Source organism: Pipistrellus kuhlii, unplaced genomic scaffold (assembly GCF_014108245.1).
Source record: "Pipistrellus kuhlii isolate mPipKuh1 unplaced genomic scaffold, mPipKuh1.p scaffold_m20_p_1, whole genome shotgun sequence".
Classification (NCBI taxonomy): Eukaryota; Metazoa; Chordata; class Mammalia; order Chiroptera; family Vespertilionidae; genus Pipistrellus; species Pipistrellus kuhlii.
The window spans coordinates 52652189-52670436 of record NW_023425404.1 but is presented as its reverse complement, the minus strand read 5'-3'; the positions used below and the strand labels follow the sequence as shown (position 1 = coordinate 52670436).

Genomic DNA, 18248 nt, shown 5'->3' with positions numbered 1-18248 from the left:
TCATTGGCATTAGAACCAGTGGTAAACATTAATAAAGCTCCTTATAGAACAAAGACTAAATGAAGATTAAAAAGAGAGATTATAGTATGTAGTAGATTAAATCTTGTTCATTTATTTATTCCTCTCCATGTTAACAACTTCTGTATCCTGATCAAATTCAAGCATTCACCATCTCCCATTTGAATCAAAGTAAGAGTTTTTATCCAAGTTAGCTTCATTCTATTCTTGTCATCATTTTAGTCCATCCTCCAATGTAAATCAGGACGATCTAAAATCTACATTTCTGGAGTCGTCTTTGGATCAGCACGGCTGCGAACTGGTGGCTCTGGGACGAGGAAGCAGGGAAGAAAAAAAAAGGAGATGGTGCTCAGCATGAGGATGAAGATGTAACCAGTGAGTAAGGAGTAGCCAAAGAACTCCACTGTCTGTACCGGCCCTGACATGTTGAAGACTGAGTAGAGGATGATGAAGAGCCCAGTGGAGCCAACACACAGTAAGATCACCACCACCAGTGGTAATCCTCCCCCGACAACTGGAAATAATGCCAAGGGCCAGGACCTGGGCACCCACAGCAAGCACAGCGCAGAGCAGACCATGGTATGGAGGGAAATGGAAGACATCTGTGTGGATGATTTTCAAGCCATTGTCACCTTGGTCAAAGTCATCACCAAAACCTGCAGAGGTTGTCTCCTCATCCAAGTTGTACCAAGCCAGGTCATTCCAAAGCACACGCATGAGAATGACAGTCACAAAACCCACCAGTAAAAACACAAGCACCGCCAAAACCAGTTTGGCTCAGTGGATAGAGCGTCGGCCTGAGGACTGAAAGGTCCCGGGGTTCAATTCCGGTCAAGGGCATGTACCTTGGTTGCGGGCACATCCCCAGTAGTGAGTGTGCTGGAGGCAGCTGATCGATGATTCTCTCTCATCGATGTTTCTAGCTCTCTGTCCATCTCTCTTACTCTCTGTAAAAAATCAATAAAATATATATATTTTTAAAAATGAGATAATGTATATAAACAGTTAGAGCAGCACATAATATGTATAAGGTAACTAATAATACTCAAATATAACTTCCAAGTTGTGAGTAGATAACTACTCACGAGCCTCAGTTTGTCAACCACAGTCTTACCCAAAACACACCTTTACTCTATCTCTTAAGAAGCCTATTGAGCCAAAACCGGTTTGGCTCAATGGATAGAGCGTCGGCTTGGGGACTGAAAGGTCCCGGGTTCGATCCCGGTCAAGGGCATGTACCTTGGTTGCGGGCATATCCCCAGTAGGGGGTGTGCAAGAGGCAGCTGATCGATGACTCTCTCTCATCGATGTTTCTAACTCTCTATCTCTCTCCCTTCCTCTCTGTACAAAATCAATAAAATATATTTAAAAAAAAAAGAAAAAAAAGAAAAAAAAGAAGCCTATTGACACACACCTCAGTTATAGGCCAAGTGCTTTATCCTCTCCAAGGCTACTCTACCTTCCCTGTCTGGCCCTGATCCTTCTAAACAATACTCGGTACACCCTGAACCTAACTATTGTTTCTATTTTAATTTTTTGTATATGTCTCCAACTAGACTAAGTTTTTTGAGAAGAGGGACTGTGTCTTTTTTTTTTTCTTCTTCTCTTTTTTTAATAGGGTGTACACAATGTGGGTGCTGAAAGCCAATTCCAGCATGTCATAATTGTAAGAGTTTCATCGAAAGGTTGATGCAACTTGGGGACTCAACAAGGGCTGAGTCACATGTTATCGCTTGCTGGGAATGGCTGAAAGGCATTTCCCCAAACCTGAAAAGGACTCATGAATTGCTTGCTTGCTGCCAGACAGCTCAGAGCATCTTAATCTGCATGTTATTGCCTCCTCCTGGCCAAACTGCTGGAGGTAATTCTTCCAATCTGACAATGGATTTTCTACCTAATCCTACCCTTTGATGTGTATATCTCCACCTTGCCTTAGGACAAATTGTGTTAATAAAAAAGCAAGGGGTCCTGAGACAAAGAAAACTTGGTTTCTTCAGCCAAGCTCCCCTGACTCCCTATAATACCTTTCAAAATTATGTTTCATCTCTGGACTCTTTTTTTAAATATATTTTATTGATTTTTACAGAGAGGAAGGGAGAGAGATAGAAAGCTAGAAATGTCGATGAGAAAGAAACATCGACCAGCTGCCTCCTGCACACCCCCTACTGGGGATGTGCCTGCAACCAATGTACATGCCCCTGACCGGAATCAAACCCGGGACCTTTCAGTCCACAGACCAATGCTCTACCACTGAGCCAAACCGGTTTTGGCTGGACTCTTTTTTTTTTTTTAATATATTTTATTGATTTTGTACAGAGAGGAAGGGAGAGAGATAGAGTTAGAAACATCGATGAGAAAGAGTCATCTATCAGCTGCCTCTTGCACACCCCCTACTGGGGATATACCCGCAACCAAGGTACATGCCCTTGACCAGAATCGAAGTCCCCAGGCTGACGCTCTATCCATTGAGCCAAACCGGTCTTGGCTTGGCTGGACTCTTGATTAATTTACGCATAGCCCCTTCTCCAGAGGGCTGAACCCTTCCAGATGCTGGACCAAGACTACCAGCGTTAAGTGGAATAATCGTCAACCCTTATTTTTTTAAATTTAATTTTATTGATTTTAGAGAGGAAGAAAGGGAGAGGGTTTGAGAGATAGAAATATCGATGAGAGACATTGATCAGCTGCCTCCTGAACATCCTCTACTGGGATGGAGTCCACAATCTGGACATGTGCCTTGACCAGGAATTGAACCCTGACTTCTTGGTTCATGGTTGAACACTCAACCTTTCAGCCACACTGTGGGAACAGGACAGTGTCTTTTTATCTCTGGTTCCCCAAGCCAGTTCCTGGCTCCAAAAAGGGGCTTCAAAATAGTTGCTAATGAATGCACAAATGAAGCCTACTATATAAGCCACTGCAGTGAGGCAGCTTTACATCCACAATTCAGTGTTCTCTATTTTAAAGGCAAATATGAGTACATGCTCCTTATACACATAATATTTTCATTTACATTTTACTTCTTTTAAGATCACTTTCTAAAAAAAAAAAAAAAAGAACTGAAGAAGGGTTTCCTTTCCCCTATAAAGATTTTCCTATTTCAATAGCTTCTCAAAAAACAAACTATGGATGGCATCCCAACAAGTTACACAATAATGAACAGAACTTCTCTCTCTTATTTCCCTCATTCCTGGAACTTGCAGATTTGGCATTTCCTAAGGGATGTTTTAATTAGAATTTGTTTCCATTACAAAGATTTTTATTTAAAACATTTAGGGTTTGGCCATCAGGTGGCTTTCAAATTATAAACAAAAATGTACTTTGGGGAATTTGAGAACTCCAGAATGTGGAAGTATCTCATACAAACCAGAGAAGCTGCTGTCGCCATGTGGAGAGATCAGCAGCCTTCAGCTTAAGTTACTGGTCCTCTTGGTTTATATCACAATTAAATGTCTTTCATCCATATCTAGCAGTTTATACTCCACTTCTTTGAGGAAAATGAGGAGAAGGGGTTAAAATATTAAAAGTGGGTACCTCTGGGGGAAATTACTGAGGTTGGGAGAGAAGAGGGGAAAGGGATATTTATTTTCATTATAATCCCTTCTGTACTATATATTTTATAACCATGTTTATGTATTACTGTTTCGTCTTAAATTTTTATTAAACTTTATCTGACTATATTAGCAACATATATTTGCTTCTTCTGTTCATTGATAGTATTTAACAAAATGCTATAATTCTAACTATTATTTCCCATAGGCACATGAGATCAGTGGCTTCCAAATGCTTTGAAAATAAACTTTATTGCCCTAGCTGGTTTGGCTCAGTGGATAGGGTGCCAGCCTTTGGACTGAAAAGTCCCAGGTTCAAGTCCGGTCAAGGAGACATGCCTGGGTTTCGGGCTCAATCCCCAATGGGGGCATGCAGAAGGCAGCCAATCAATGATTCTCATCATTGATGTCTCTCTCTCTCTTCCTCTCCCTTGCTCTCTGAAATCAGTAAAAATGTTTTATAAAAAATAAAATAAACTTTATTGATGTGATTTATGCACAATAAAATGCATATACAGTTCAATGAGTCTTGATGAACATGGGCATCAGGTTTAACTACCACAACAATCAAGATACAGGACATTCATATCACCTGAAAAAATTCCCTTGTGTCCCTAGGCCCAAGCAACCACTGACCTACCTTCTATCACAATAGATTAGTTTTGTTTTTAGTGGAGTTTCACTCTAGTAATATATGATAATAGCACTCTGTACGCTTTTGCATCTGGCTTATTTTGCTCAGCAAACGTTTTTTGAGAATTATACATGTTCTGTACGTCATGGTTTATTCCTTTTTATTGCTGAGTACTAATAGACTGTTTATTTTTCCATTTCCTATCATTGGGAAATTTGGATTTCAGTTTAGGACCATTAAGAATTAAATCATCATGATCATGGTATCTCCCCTGCCTGGTAAGTCTGACTGTTTAACTACTATGCTGTACACTTGAAACTAATACAAAATAATACTGAATGCAAACTGTAATTAAAAAATAAAACTTAAAAAAAAAAGAATAGAGCCGAAACTGGTTTGGCTCAGTGGATAGAGCATCAGCCTTCGGACTGAAAGATCCCAGGTTCAATTCTGGTCAAGGGCGTGTACCTTGGTTGCGGGTACATCTCCAGTAGGGGGTGTGCAGGAGGTAGCTGATCGATGTTTAAAAAAATAATAATAAAAAAAATAAAGGAAAAGAAAAGAATAAAGCCATCATGAGCATTTGTGTCCAAGTGTTGGTGTAAATATATGTTTTCATTACTCTTGGTATAAATTCCTAGGAGTGGATTATGGGATGATAAATTCATAAGAAATAGACAGTCTTCTAAAGTGGTTGTATTGCTGAAACCAGTTTCGCTCAGTGGATAGAGCTGCAGACTGAAAGGTCCCTGGTCAAGGGCATGTACCTTGGTTACGGGCACATCCCCAGTGGGAGTTGGGCAAGAGGCAGCTGATTGATGACTCTCTCTCATTGATGTTTCTAACTTTCTATCCCTCTCCCTTCCTCTCTGTAAAAAATAAATAAAATATATTTTAAAAAATAAAAATAAAAAATAAAGTGGTTGTGTATTTTATACGTAGTTCTGGTTGCTCCACATCCTGAAACCCTTGCTATTGCCAATCTTTCAACTAAAAAAAAAAATGAACTTCATTAATGCATAACCACGTAGGAGTGGAATTTGTGGATGGTATGGTAAGTGAATATTGAACTTTTAAGAAATAGCCAAGAATAACCCAGGCTCTTTCTTTCCGATTTGCCAGGGTCGGTGGCTCCCGCAAATGAAGGTGGCGAGATGAAAGGCCGCCCAGCCATGAACGAGGTGGAGACCAGGGAGGACACCATCCTCATTCAAAGCGCATTCTCGGCAGGGCTTTCAGGAAGCGTGCCCCTCAGGCATTCAGGGAGATCCAGAAGTTTGCCTTGAAGGAGTTAGGGACTCCAGACATGCGCACTGACACCGGGTTGAACAGAGCTGTCTGATGTCCTATCTGGGTACGTTGGTCCAGAAAACGTAATGATAATGAAGATTCACCAAACAAGCTGTATACATTGTACCTTTACCTCTTACAGACCGTTAATGTGGATGAGAACTAATGCTGAGGATCGAATAAAGTTACAAAACTGCAAAAAAAAAAAAAAAAAAGAAGAAGAAGAAGAAATAAATAGCTAAAACTTTTTTCAAAGTGATTGTACTTTTTAAAAAAATATATATATATTTTATTGATTTTTTTTTTTTTTACAGAGAGGAAGGGAGAGAGATACAGAGCCAGAAACATCGGTGAGAGAGAAACATCAATCAGCTGCCTCCTGCACACCCCCCACCGGGGATGTACCCTCAACCAAGGTACATGCCTTGACCGGAATCGAACCTGGGACCCTTCAGTCTGCAGACCGATGCTCTATCCACTGAGCCAAACCGGCTTCAGCAAGTGATTGTACTTTCCCCCCCATATATTTTATTGATTTTTTTTACAGAGAGGAAGGAAGAAGGATAGAGAGTTAGAAATATGGATGAGATAGAGACATCCATCAGCCGCCTTCTGTACACCCCACCCTGGAGATGTACCCGCAACCAAGGTACATTCCATTGACTGGAATCAAACCGCAGGCTGACACTCTATCCACTGAGTCAAACTGGTTTTGGCTGATAGTACTTTTTACACTCCCACCAACAATGTAAGAGCTTCAGTTGCTATTCTCATCTACATTTGATGGTGTCGATCTTTTAAATATTATCCACTATAGTGCATGCGAGGTGTTATTTCATTGCAGTTTTATTTTGCATTCTTTGATAATGAATAATACTGAACATCATTTTATATACTTCCTGGCCCATCTTATATCTTCTTTTGTGATATATATTCTGATTATCTTAGTATTTCATATTTTTTGCCCATTTTTATTTATTAAAATATATTTCTTTCTTTTTTTAATCTTTATTGTTCAGATTATTAAAATTGCTCCTCTTTTTTTTACCCAATATCTTCCCTCCACTCAGTTTCCACCCCACCCTCTGCCCTTACCACACCCCACTGTCCTCATCCATAGGTGTAGAATTTTAGACCAGTCTCTTCCTGCACCCCCCACACTCCTTTCCCCCTGAGAATTGTCAGTCCACTCCCTTTCTATGCCCCTGATTCTATTACATTCATCAGTTTATTCTGTTCCTCAGATTTTTTATTCACTTGATTTTTAGACTCACTTTTTGATAGATATGTATTTGTTGTTCATAATTTTTTATTTACATTTTTCTTCTTCCTACTCTTCTTAAAAAATACCTTTCAGCATTTCATATAATACTGGTTTGGCAGTGATGAACTCCTTTAGCTTTTTCTTATCTGTGAAACTCTTTATCTGACCTTCAATTCTGAGTGATAGCTTTGCTTGGTTGTAGGTTCTTGCTATTCACCACTTTGAATATTTCTTGCCATTCCTGTCTGGCCTGCATACTTTCTGTTGAGAAATCATCTGACAATCGAATGGGTGCTCCCTTGTAGGTAACTACCAGGAACTGTTTTTCTCTTGCTGCTTTTAATATTCTCTCTTTGTCTTTTGCTCTTGGCATTTTAATTACAATGTGTCTTGGTGTGGTCCTCTTTGGATTCCTTTAGTTTGGGGTTCTGTGTGCTTCCTGGACTTGTAAGTCTATTTCTTTCACTAGGTGAAAGTTTTCTGTCATTATTTCTTCAAATAAGTTTTCAGTATCTTGCTCTTTCTCTTCTTCTGGCATCCCCACAATTCAAATGTTGGTACACTTAAAGTTGTCCCAGAGGCTCCTTACACTATCTTCATATTTTTGGATTCTTTTTTCTTTTTGCTTTTCCAGTTGGGTGTTTTTTGCTTCTTCATATTTAAAATCTTTGAATTGATTCTTGTGTTCCTTTAACCTGCTGTTAGATCTATGTATAATATTTTTTACTTCAGTCAGTGTATGCTTAATTTCTAGATGGTATTTTTTCATATCCTCGAGGATCTCGCTAAATTTATCAGCCTTTTCTAGGAAATTCTTGAAAAAACTTATAACCATGGTCTTGAATGCTATATCCAGTCATTTGCTTTCCTCCATATCTCTCATCTGTGACCTGTTTCTTTGTCTCTGCATTTTGGCTGCTTCCCTGAGTTGATAGAGTGGCTTTGTGTGCTAGGTGTCCTATAGGGCCCAGTGGCTCAGCCTCCCTAGTTACCTGAGGTAGACACTCTTGGTGCACCCCTTTGTGGGCTGTGTGCACAGTCTTCTTGTAGTTAAGCCTTGATTGTTGTTGGTATCACTGGAAGGAATTGACCTCCAGGCCAATTGGCTGTGATGATCAGCTGTGATTATGCTTGGAGAACTTGTGTGCTGTAGACACCCTTATGGGAGAAGACTTGCAAAAGCCTCTGTGCTCGGCTTGATTTGTAAATATATTCTTCCATTCTGTTGGTTATCTTTGTAGTATTTCAAAGCATAAATTTTTTAGTAGTCCAGTTAATCTATATTTTCTTTTGTTGCCTATGCCTTCAGTGTTAATAATAGGATTTTTAAAAAAGACCTTTATTAGATAGAGTCCCTAGCTAGTCCTAGTTTGCTAACTGATCTTATTTTATATATATATATATATATATATATTTTAACCATGAATGGATATATAATTTTGTCAAGAAAAGATTTTTTGCCCTGCCAGTGTAGTTCATTGGTTGAGCATTGACCCATTAACCATGAGGTCAGGACTTAATTCCCTGTTAGGGCACATGCCCAGGTTAAGGGCTCAATTCCCAGTAGGGGACGAACAGGAGATAGCCAATCAATTATTCTCTCTGATCATTGATGTTTCTATCCTTTTCTCCCTCTTCCTTCCTCTTTAGAAAATCAATCAATCAATATATATATATATTTAAACCAGAACATTAAAAAAAAAACACATTTTGGTAGATGTTGAGATAACCACGTGGTCTTTTCCCTTTATTCTATTAATATGATGCATCACATTTTCATTTTAAACCACAGTTGTATTGTTGGAATAAACTTCATTTGGTCATTAAGTATTATCCTTTTTCCATGTTTCTGGATCCCATTTGCTAATATTTTGTTAAGGACTTCTATATCTATTTTCACAAGTGATATTCATCTATAGTTTTCTTGAAATGTCGTTTTCTGGTTTTGGCATTAGGGTAATGATGGCCTCATCAAGTTAGTTGGGAAGTGACCCTTCCTTCTTTATTTCATGGAAAAATTGCTATTACTCTTTTCTAAATAGAAATTCACCAGTAAAGCCATCTTCGTACAAAATTTGCTTTAGGAAAGATTTTAAATTATGCATTCAATTTGATTTAGGGCTATTCAGGTTTCTATTTCTTCCTGAATCACTTTTGGTCATTTGGGTTTCAATAATTTTTGTCTATTTCAACTCTTTTTCAATTTGACAGTATAGAATTGTTAAAGTAGCCCCTTGTTATCCCTTTAATAAATACTAGAGGTCCAGTGCATGACATTCATGCACTTGGGGTTAGGGGGGGTCCCCTCAGCCTGGCCTGCAGCCTCTCATAGTCCTGGAGCCTCAGGTGATGTCCAACTGCCATGGAGTCAGGAGAGGCCCCATCACTGCCTCTGCTGCACTCCCTTGAGCCTAGCTTCTGGCTGAGTGGCACTCCCCCTGTGGAAGTGCACTGACCACCAGGAGGCTGCTCCTGCATTCAGCGTCTGCCCCCTGGTGGTTAGTGTGCATCATAGGGACCAGTAATTCTACCTTTAGGTTGATTTGCATATTAGCCTTTATTATATAGGATTATATAGGATAGTTTCTATAAAGATAATCTCTCATTCTTGATATTAGTAATTTGTGTCTATTTTCTCCTCTTGGTCTATATGATTAAAGGCTTGGCAATTTCACTGAGCTTTTCAAAGAACCAGGTTTTGGTTTTATTCACTTTCTCCATCTACTTTTAATTTTGTTTCCATTCTTATCATTATTCAATTCACCTCCTACTTACTCCAAGTTTAATTTACTTTTCTTTTTCTACCTTAAGATATAGCTGAGATCACTGGTTTTAGGTTTTACTTTATTGTATCAGTATTTAAAGATATAAATTTCCATCTATGCTTATCTTTTTGTTGTTTAATATCACCCGAGGATATTTTCCACTGATTTTCAGGGAGAATGGAAGGGAGGGGAAGAGTCGGGCAGAAACACTTCACTTCATCAATTGGTTGCCTCCAGCATGCTCCCATGCTGGGCTTTGTACCCTTGACTGGAATGGAACTATTGACCCTTTAGTCTGAGGGCCAATGCTCTAACCACTGACCCAAACTGCCTAGGGCCTCCTATGCTTATCTTGAACTGATTTTACTGCAACCAACACAAAAGCACACATGCCCCAGGCATACAAACGAGGAGAAAAAGTTTCACAGGACAATACTTTTTCTTAATATTTGCAATGTACTCTGATATTTTCTGTTCTGTTAAGGAATGCTGTTCATGACTGATTAAATTAAAGCAATAGTTTAGACTTATTTTTTGCAATGACATGTTATTTTATCTTAAATGTATTTTTATTGATTTCAGAGAGGAAAGGAGAGGGAGAGATAGAACATCAATGAGAAGGAATCATTAATTGGTTGCCTCCTGCACGCCCCCAATGGAGACAGAGCCCAGAACCCAGGCATGTGCCCCTGATGGCAATCAAGCCCAGGACGCACTATACACTGAGCCAAACCAGCTAGGGCGACATGTTATTTTAATTTGGTTGCTCATTATGCCCTCATTACAATTTAACAGCACTTCCTGTTTGAAGAGGGCTATTAAGTTGTAGAGCCAAAAGCTCAAATCCTATGAGTATGTAGAATAAAATATATATTAAACTTTATCTTAGGGTGAACCTAGCAATTTAGTTAAGATTCTTATTTTATATAACAATATAATTTTCTATGCTATTCCTGATGGGAGCTCTGAAGATATTTATCATGAGTATATTAGACTTTGGTTTTATTTTAGTGTTTCTATGGTTAAATATTTTACCCATAGTATTGTCCTTAACTTAGATATCAGAGATTCAAGTGTTCCTAATATTTATATTCTTATTAATCACCATAGTATTCAATGCAGATAAGCTACAGAAGATGATAAGAAACCTACAGATTTATGGATGAAGATTTTTGAAAGTAAAAAATGCCATGCCACTCAAGATAAAAATTTAATGCTCTCAATGGTGCATCATTACCACAAAAATTAGTGGGAGGTATTTAATTTACTAGCTTTTTTGTAAAGTAACTTAGCAAGAGCTATAAAACTTTTATAGAAACCAAAACAAGAAAACTTCTTTGACCTGCTATTTCTATTTCTGGAATTTCATTCTAAGAAAATGATTTAAAACAAATGGAAAAAACTTTTAAATAAACTTTGAAAAAAGCATAAAGTAAGGAATTGAAAACAATTTCAAAATGCCAAAATACAGTTACATAAACTGTACTGCATCCTCTAAGAAATATTTTGTAGTCAGTCATTAAAAATCTTTACTAAGATTGTGTAACAGCATAAGAAAATATTCATAAGCCAGGATATATACATGCATGTATGATTACAACCATGTGCCGGGGGGTGGGGGGGAGAAACACATATACATAAACACTGAAATTAACAAAAATATTACCTTTTTGTCAGGTTAGAGAAATAAGAGTAATTTTTCTTATTGTTCATATTTTTCAAATTCTACTTAATAGCATATGAATTTTAAAATAAAGCATCTAGCCCTAGCTGGGTTGGCTCAGTGGACAGTGTCAGTTGTTAACAGGGTATGTTAACGGAAAAAAACATTGAAACCTGTAAAGAATTTTGTGAGTTTATTTGAACCTCAATGAATTGAGATAATGCTCCAGAGAAAGGCAGGTTATATTTATATTTATACACTGTAACTAAAGGAAATGGGAGGGGGGGTAGGAAGAGAAACCCCGAGATTGGATAATAAGTAAAATATCTGATAGACACATATTTAGGTGCTGGAGGAGTTTGTGGTGTCTGTACTGGCACCCAGCACCTTAGGTTGTGCTCCAAAAGGATCCAGAAAAAGGGAAGTTACAAGTTACCCAGACATTTCAAGGGTGTGTTTTCATAGATGCAAAAAGACAGATAGGCTCAGTTAAGGTAAAGATTGACCTCGTCAGTGAAGATACCAGCCTAGGACATAACTGCCCACCATCACTGCTTTTGGTTAAAGTTTAATTTCAGACCATCCTTTGTCAGGGGCATGCAGGAAGCAGCCAATCAATGATTCTCTCTCATCATTGATGTTTCTGTCTTTCTCTCTCGACCTCTCTCTCTGAAATCAATAAAAATATATATTTAAAAATCTATTAAATATGCTAGGTGTTAGGATTATAAAAAGGAAAAATACATTATATAAAAAGCACTTTTAAGTGTATTTACTGTATAATAGTGATTATATTTCAGATATGTGTATGTGGAGAGAGAGAGAATGAGAAAATTGAAAGAAAATACCAAAATGCTAGGAAGGACTGTATAATGTGGGATGATAGTTAAGTCATTCTTCTCTTTATTTTCTAAATTTTATGTAAGGTATTTTATTTTTATAACAGTACAAATACATTTTTTAAAAATATTTTTTATTGAGTTTTTACAGAGAGGAAAAGAGAGGGACAGAGAACTTGAAACATGGATCAGCTGCCTCCTGCACACCCCACACTGGGGATGTGCCTGCAACCAAGGTACATGCCCCTGACCGGAATCGAACCTGTGACCCTTCAGTTCACAGGGCTATACTCTATCCACTGAGGCCTCAGCAGTATAAATGCCTTTTAAAAATGTTTTTATTTCAGAGAGAGGGAGAGGAAGAGTAAGAAACATCAATGATGAGAATCATCTATCTGCTGCCTCCTATAAATGCCCTCCTAGGTATCAAACCGAAACTCAGCCAAGTGCCCTGACCAGGAATCAAATCGTGACCTCCTGGTTCATGGGTGGACACTCAACCATTGAGCACAACAGTGGAGCTATGAATGCCTTTTGATAAGTGTACACAGCTATAAACCCCAAGCACTCTAGGTTTGCCCTAGGCCTCATCTCAGTTTGCTGTTGGCACTTACCTTGTGTCAAAAACAATGACACACCAATAGTGAGCTTAAATTCTATTATGTTAATATTTATCAAGCCCACAGCCAGATTGGAGGCAAAGCTCCTGCAGTGATTTTTCTTACAATAGTTGAAAGAACATTTAATGAACAAAGTAGCAAGAAACACTGGTTCTATTCTCAGTGGTGCATTTTTGTTCAGGGAAATCATTTATCTCCATTTTCTAAATCCCAAACTAAAAGGTCAGATTATTTGTAAGAATCTCTAATTGTAGTTCATGTATGGAAAGGTCAGACTTGAGTAGGATTCAAGAAATTTTTATAGACTGAAGCAAAACCCCAAGAGTTTGAGTGTGCTGCACCAGCATGGCCAAGGGTGAACCTGAGTGGGGACGGTGAAGGAGTTAGAAAAGACAGACAAGAGAAGAAAGCTGGGTCTGGGTGGGACGCTGCCCTCTCTGATGGAGAGAGACAGGGCCGCAGCCTGTGAGCTGTCTCTTTATTTTATAGCCAGATCCCATGATGCAAAGTAAGGGCATGGTTATAACGTTCTCGTGGGTTTCAAATCTACTCAATTACATGCACCTGAATTCTTTCAAACCCACATCATTCAGGCACGTCCCCACATGTTCAGACCATAAGTTCAAGCTTACAACTATAACTTTTGGCTATAATTGTGCTGGGAGGGCTTTGCCCTCCAAGCTGGGACTTGCACGTGACTTAGCCATGAGAGGTCCGTGCCCTCTCATTAGTCTGAGGCTTGAACCTGTCCAAACACTGTAGCCGCTCTCCCATTTGAGAAAGCAAGCAGTGTGGTTCATGAGCTCTCAAGTAGAAAAGTACAGTCAGTAAAGAACTTGACCAGGGGTTGGGATAAATTCTGGGCATATTTTAGATATCTGAGTAATGGTACAGAGTATTAGCATAGGGCTTGAACACTAGAGAGTAGGATCTGACAGTACACATGGAATTTAGGTAGGCATTTCACACTAGATGAGGATGTGGAGAAGATGCAATTTCAGGACTATGAGTGTTTCTCTGACAAAATACTATAATAAAGCCCAATTCATTTAGTCTGGGAGTCAAAATACTGTGTCGTCTCCCGCCCGAGCCCTTACTGACAACACAGGTAGATGCCCTTGACTGGGAATTGAACCCATGACCCTTGGGTTTGAGGGCTGATGCAGTAACTACTGACCAACACTAGCCTTTCTTCATCTTAACCTCAGACTAGATCTGGGCTCTGGAGTTTGGAAGGGCACAGCTCTGCTCCCAGTGAAATTCATAATTGAATCAGCTGATGCAGACAAGGAGGTTCCTAATCATAGATTGTCCCTAAGTTTTCCCTAAGCGAAATAAATAATAGAGCCCTGTAAAAATCTAATTACATATTTCTAAACTGGACTCTGAACCTATAAATCCAAACATATTCCAATTTATTTACCCTGACCCAATTAGGAAATGTAAGAGATAACCTAATGTAAAAACAGGTTTACTGGTTATTGTACACAAAAGAATGTGAGCAACTTGCAAGTATGCTACATAATAAAGAGCTAATATGCTAATGGCCGTGATGCCCTCATGCCATAGTGACCATTCAGCAGGAGGCTGTGTGCATGGCAGGGAGGAACCACCGTGTTGCCCTGGAGACAGGGCAGAAGTGGGGAGGCACCCAGAGGAGGCGGGACCATCCCATGGTGGGGAGGGTGGGGGTGAGAGCCCGTAGCAACCCCCTCACTAGTCCTTTGCCACCCATTGCTTGCACTCAAGAGTGTTCCACCACCCACCTGCCAGGGGAAGGAGTGCAGCACGCATGCCACCAGGAAGCGGGTGCTCAAAACTCTGCAGCAGGCACAGGCTTCCAAGCTCTCCTCCGGCGCCATGATGGGGCAGAGCCAGTAGAGCAGAATGGGGAGGTGCCTGGAGGAGGCAGGACCAGCCTGAGGCAACTCCCATTACTGAGGAGGGACTTGAAGTGGCCAGAGAAGGCTGGGGGGGTTGGGGTCAAGGCACGCCCCAGCTCTGGGTGAAGAGGTTAGGGTGTCAAGGAGGGGCAGCAGGTAGGTGGGCAGGGTGTGCATGGGTGGGCAGGGTGGTGCAATTTCACACTGGGCCTCTAGCCTGTATAACAAAAGCCTAAGCAACTGTTATGATGGAACAAGCAGAATAACTGATCACTATGATGCACACTGACCACCAGGGGGCAGATGCTCATCGCAGGGGCTGACCCCTGGTGGTCAGTGTGCTCCCACAGAGAGAGTGCCACTCAGCCAGAAGCTGGGCTCCTGGCTGGCGGGCGAGTGCAGCAGCGGCTGTGATGGGAGCCTCTCCTGCCTCCATGGCAGCACTAAGGAGCAGCGAGCTCACCGGTAAGAAGCCTGCCACTAAGGAGCAGCAAGGAGTGGTAAGGAGTGAGCAGGCAAGGGGGTAAGGAGCAAAGGATCCCACATTGCAAGAGATGTCCAACTGCCCCCCAAGGGATCAGGCCTAAGCCAGCAGTCGAACATCCCCTAGGTGGGGCTGAAGGGCCCCTCCACCCCCAGTGTATGGATTTCATGCACTTGGCCTCTAGTAAATATAATAAAAAGCTGCCTTCCTTTCAGCCTAAAAAGTATACCAATTCCAAACCAATAGAGTAGAACCAAACTTCAAGTTTACATAACAGACATACTCAAAGAAAGCCCTAGCTTTTTTAGAAAATAGAATCTTCTAAAAGTAAATGGGCCGAAATTAAAACTGGAATAGTGCTTCCGATAACATTAACTATTGTTTGTTTATGACATAAGACAGATAAAACTTTCAAAATTCAAAAACAGTTCATATTTTTTCAGCTTTATTGACATATAAATGACAACTTAAATATATATATATATATATATATATATATATATATATATATATATTAGTTCAGATGTATCTTTATTTTCCAATTGACAACTTAAATATCTCGAAAAGGTAAAAAGAGCCCTGGCCAGATAGCTCAGTTGGTTAGAGCATTGTCCTGAGATGCCAAGGTTTAGGGTTCAATCCACCATCAGGGCACGCACAGGAATCAACCAACACATGCATAAATTTGAATAACAAAATGATGTTTTTCTCTCTCTAAAATAAATTAATAATTTTTAAAAAGAATTATGAGGCATTAAAAAAAAGAAAAGTCAAAAAGAACTTATAAAGTTGTCAGGTACCAATTATTTTTAAACTTATAGCTAAGAGTTTTACCAACACTCTTCAAACCAAAAAACACAACAAAATTTTAAAAGTATAGATTCTTCAAGATATTAATCCCAAGATTTTTCCCTTCTTCAAATCCTCTAAATTCAAATTATGAGAAATAATTCACTCTAGCCACTGGGAACATTTCTTCTGCCCAGTGCTATAATCAGAAAATTTACTTCTTCTATTATTTAACTTATTCACTCCCAGGAATAAGCAAGAGGATATAATTTCCCCTGAAGCCTATGACTGAGGCATAACTAACTTTACATGAGAAATGTAGGCACCGAGGAAAGCCCTGATGGGAGGGGGAAATGAGCCACTCTTTGGCCTACAGAACAAATTGTAGATCTATCTCTAAGGCAGATTGGAAGAAGAATTTATCCAGGAATCAGTCTCCTCCAAAGCGGGACAGGGAGGAAGTGTGGGAAACACAGCTTTTCTAAAAGGATGGAAGGTGCCACTTGGAGACATTCTGGCTTCCTGAGGAAGGGAAGGAGACACTGAGACATCTTGTTTTGTGCGTTTTAGATCTTCCTTGTTTTCCACCATTAGTAACTGTTCTATCTCCTCTTTCAGAGATAAACTTGCTTGAAATTCCTGTTTGGGTGTCTTAAGGTGTTCTTTCTGGCTTATTCTCTTGCCCTCCAACCCTTCTAATTCAGGGCAAATGACTTTGTTACTGGAATCCTCATGGATTTCCTGCTTTATGGGAGGTAAATGTGGAGGTTCTGTTGTAATTTGTTTACCATTAATTTCTTCTTTCAGCAAATTTACATCCTCAAGAGATGTAAAACTTTGAGCTTTATCTAGCCTAGCTTTTTCACAAAGTAAGACACCTCTTAATTTTTCCTCTTTCTTTGTTGTCTCTGTCACAGATTTCTTTGGACATGGCAGTGTCCTTATAAGGAGTCCCTGTGCATTCATCCTGTATTCTTTTGCAGCTTTCTCTCTGCGCTGTTTCTGGAAGTCCCTGAGTTGAAGCAGTTCCTCTGGAAGTTCCATACATGTAGGCTAAGAAAAGAAATTGAACACAAATCTCCTATAATTAAACTTCTGATCATGCCTTAACATCACTTCTGCTATACTTAACAGTATTTGGCAAGAGAAGTTCTATTCAAATGTATTCTTATAGTACCCTCTAGTGTCTTTAACTGTAGTAGTACTACTTTTCAAGTAACATATTTTGAATCCAGTTCTGTGTATAACTTTGTGTGTGTATGTATCAAGATTATACAGTGAGCCCGGCTGGTGTGGCTCAATGGTTGAGCATCGACCTATGAACGAAGTGGTCAAGGTTCGATTCTCGATCGGGGCACATACCTGGGTTGTGGGCTCTATCCCCAGTAAGGAGCGTGCAGGAGGCAACCAATCAACGATTCTCTCTCATCATTGATGTCTCTCTCTCTCTTCCTCCCCCTTCTGTTCTCTGAAATCAATAAAATATTTTTTTTTAAAAAAGAAAAAGAAAATGCCCTCTTTGTTGCAAGAGGTAAATAATTTTCCCAGGTTGCCTACCTTTGCCTTTGTTCACTATCTTTTTGCCATGCAAAAAAAAAATTTAAGTCTAATTTATTAATTTTTAAGAGTTCTGAGTATTTCTTTGTTGCATAGAAAAACACATATTCTGCCGGTTTGGCTCAGATGATAGAGCATCAGCCTGCGGATTGAAGGGTCCCGGGTTTGATTCCAGTCAAGGGCATGTACCTTGGTTGCAGGCATATCCCCAATGGGGGATGTGCAAGAGGCAGCTGATCGATGACACTCTCTCATTGATGTTTCTAACTCTCTATCTCTCTCCCTTCCTCTCTGTAAAAAGTCAATAAAATATATTAAAAAGAAAAAGAAAAAGAAAAACACATATACCTACAACTCCATAGCAATAGAGCAAATAATCCAAATAAAAAATGAGCAAAGACCCTGGCCAGGTGGCTCAGTTGGTTGGGACATTGTCCCGTACACCAAAAGGTTGTAAGTTTTATTCCGGGTCAGGGTACATACCTTGGTTTCAGGTTCAATCCCAGTCAGGGAGTGTATGGGAAGCAACAGATCAATGTTTTTCTCTCACATTGCTCGCTCTCTCTCTCTCTCTCTCTCTCTCTTTCTCTCATCAACAAAACAATAAAACATATCCTTGGATGAGGATTAAAAAAAAAAAAAATGAAATACCTGAACTGACATTTTCCCAAAGAAGGCATTCAAATGGCCAGCAAGTATATGAAAAGATGCTCTGATAACATTAATCATCAGGAAAATGAAAATCAAAACTACAATAAGATATCACCTCAGCCCTAACTAGTTTGGATGGAGCGTTGGCCTGTAGACTTGAGGGTCCCAGGTTCAATTCTGGTCAAGGGCACGTACCTTGGTTGTGGGCACATCCCTAGTGGGCGGTGTTCCGGAGGCAGC

General features: G+C 39.6%; 1 protein-coding gene and 1 pseudogene across 4 annotated transcripts in view; one reads left to right on the top strand and one right to left on the bottom strand.

Moving 5' to 3' along the window:
- The first annotated feature begins 462 nt into the window (after nt 1-462).
- Nucleotides 463-5659, top strand: LOC118721917 (annotated as a pseudogene).
- Nucleotides 5660-15557: 9898 nt separating this feature from the next.
- EXD1 (exonuclease 3'-5' domain containing 1) overlaps nt 15558-18248 on the bottom strand; it is a 41577-nt gene continuing 38886 nt past the window's right edge. For all 4 annotated transcript variants that reach the window (XM_036445533.2, XM_036445555.2, XM_045574417.1 and 1 more), the window contains one exon: nt 15558-16853. In XM_036445533.2, the coding sequence (XP_036301426.1) occupies nt 16197-16853 (657 nt within the window). In that variant the 3' untranslated portion in view covers nt 15558-16196. The remainder of the gene's footprint in view (nt 16854-18248) is intronic.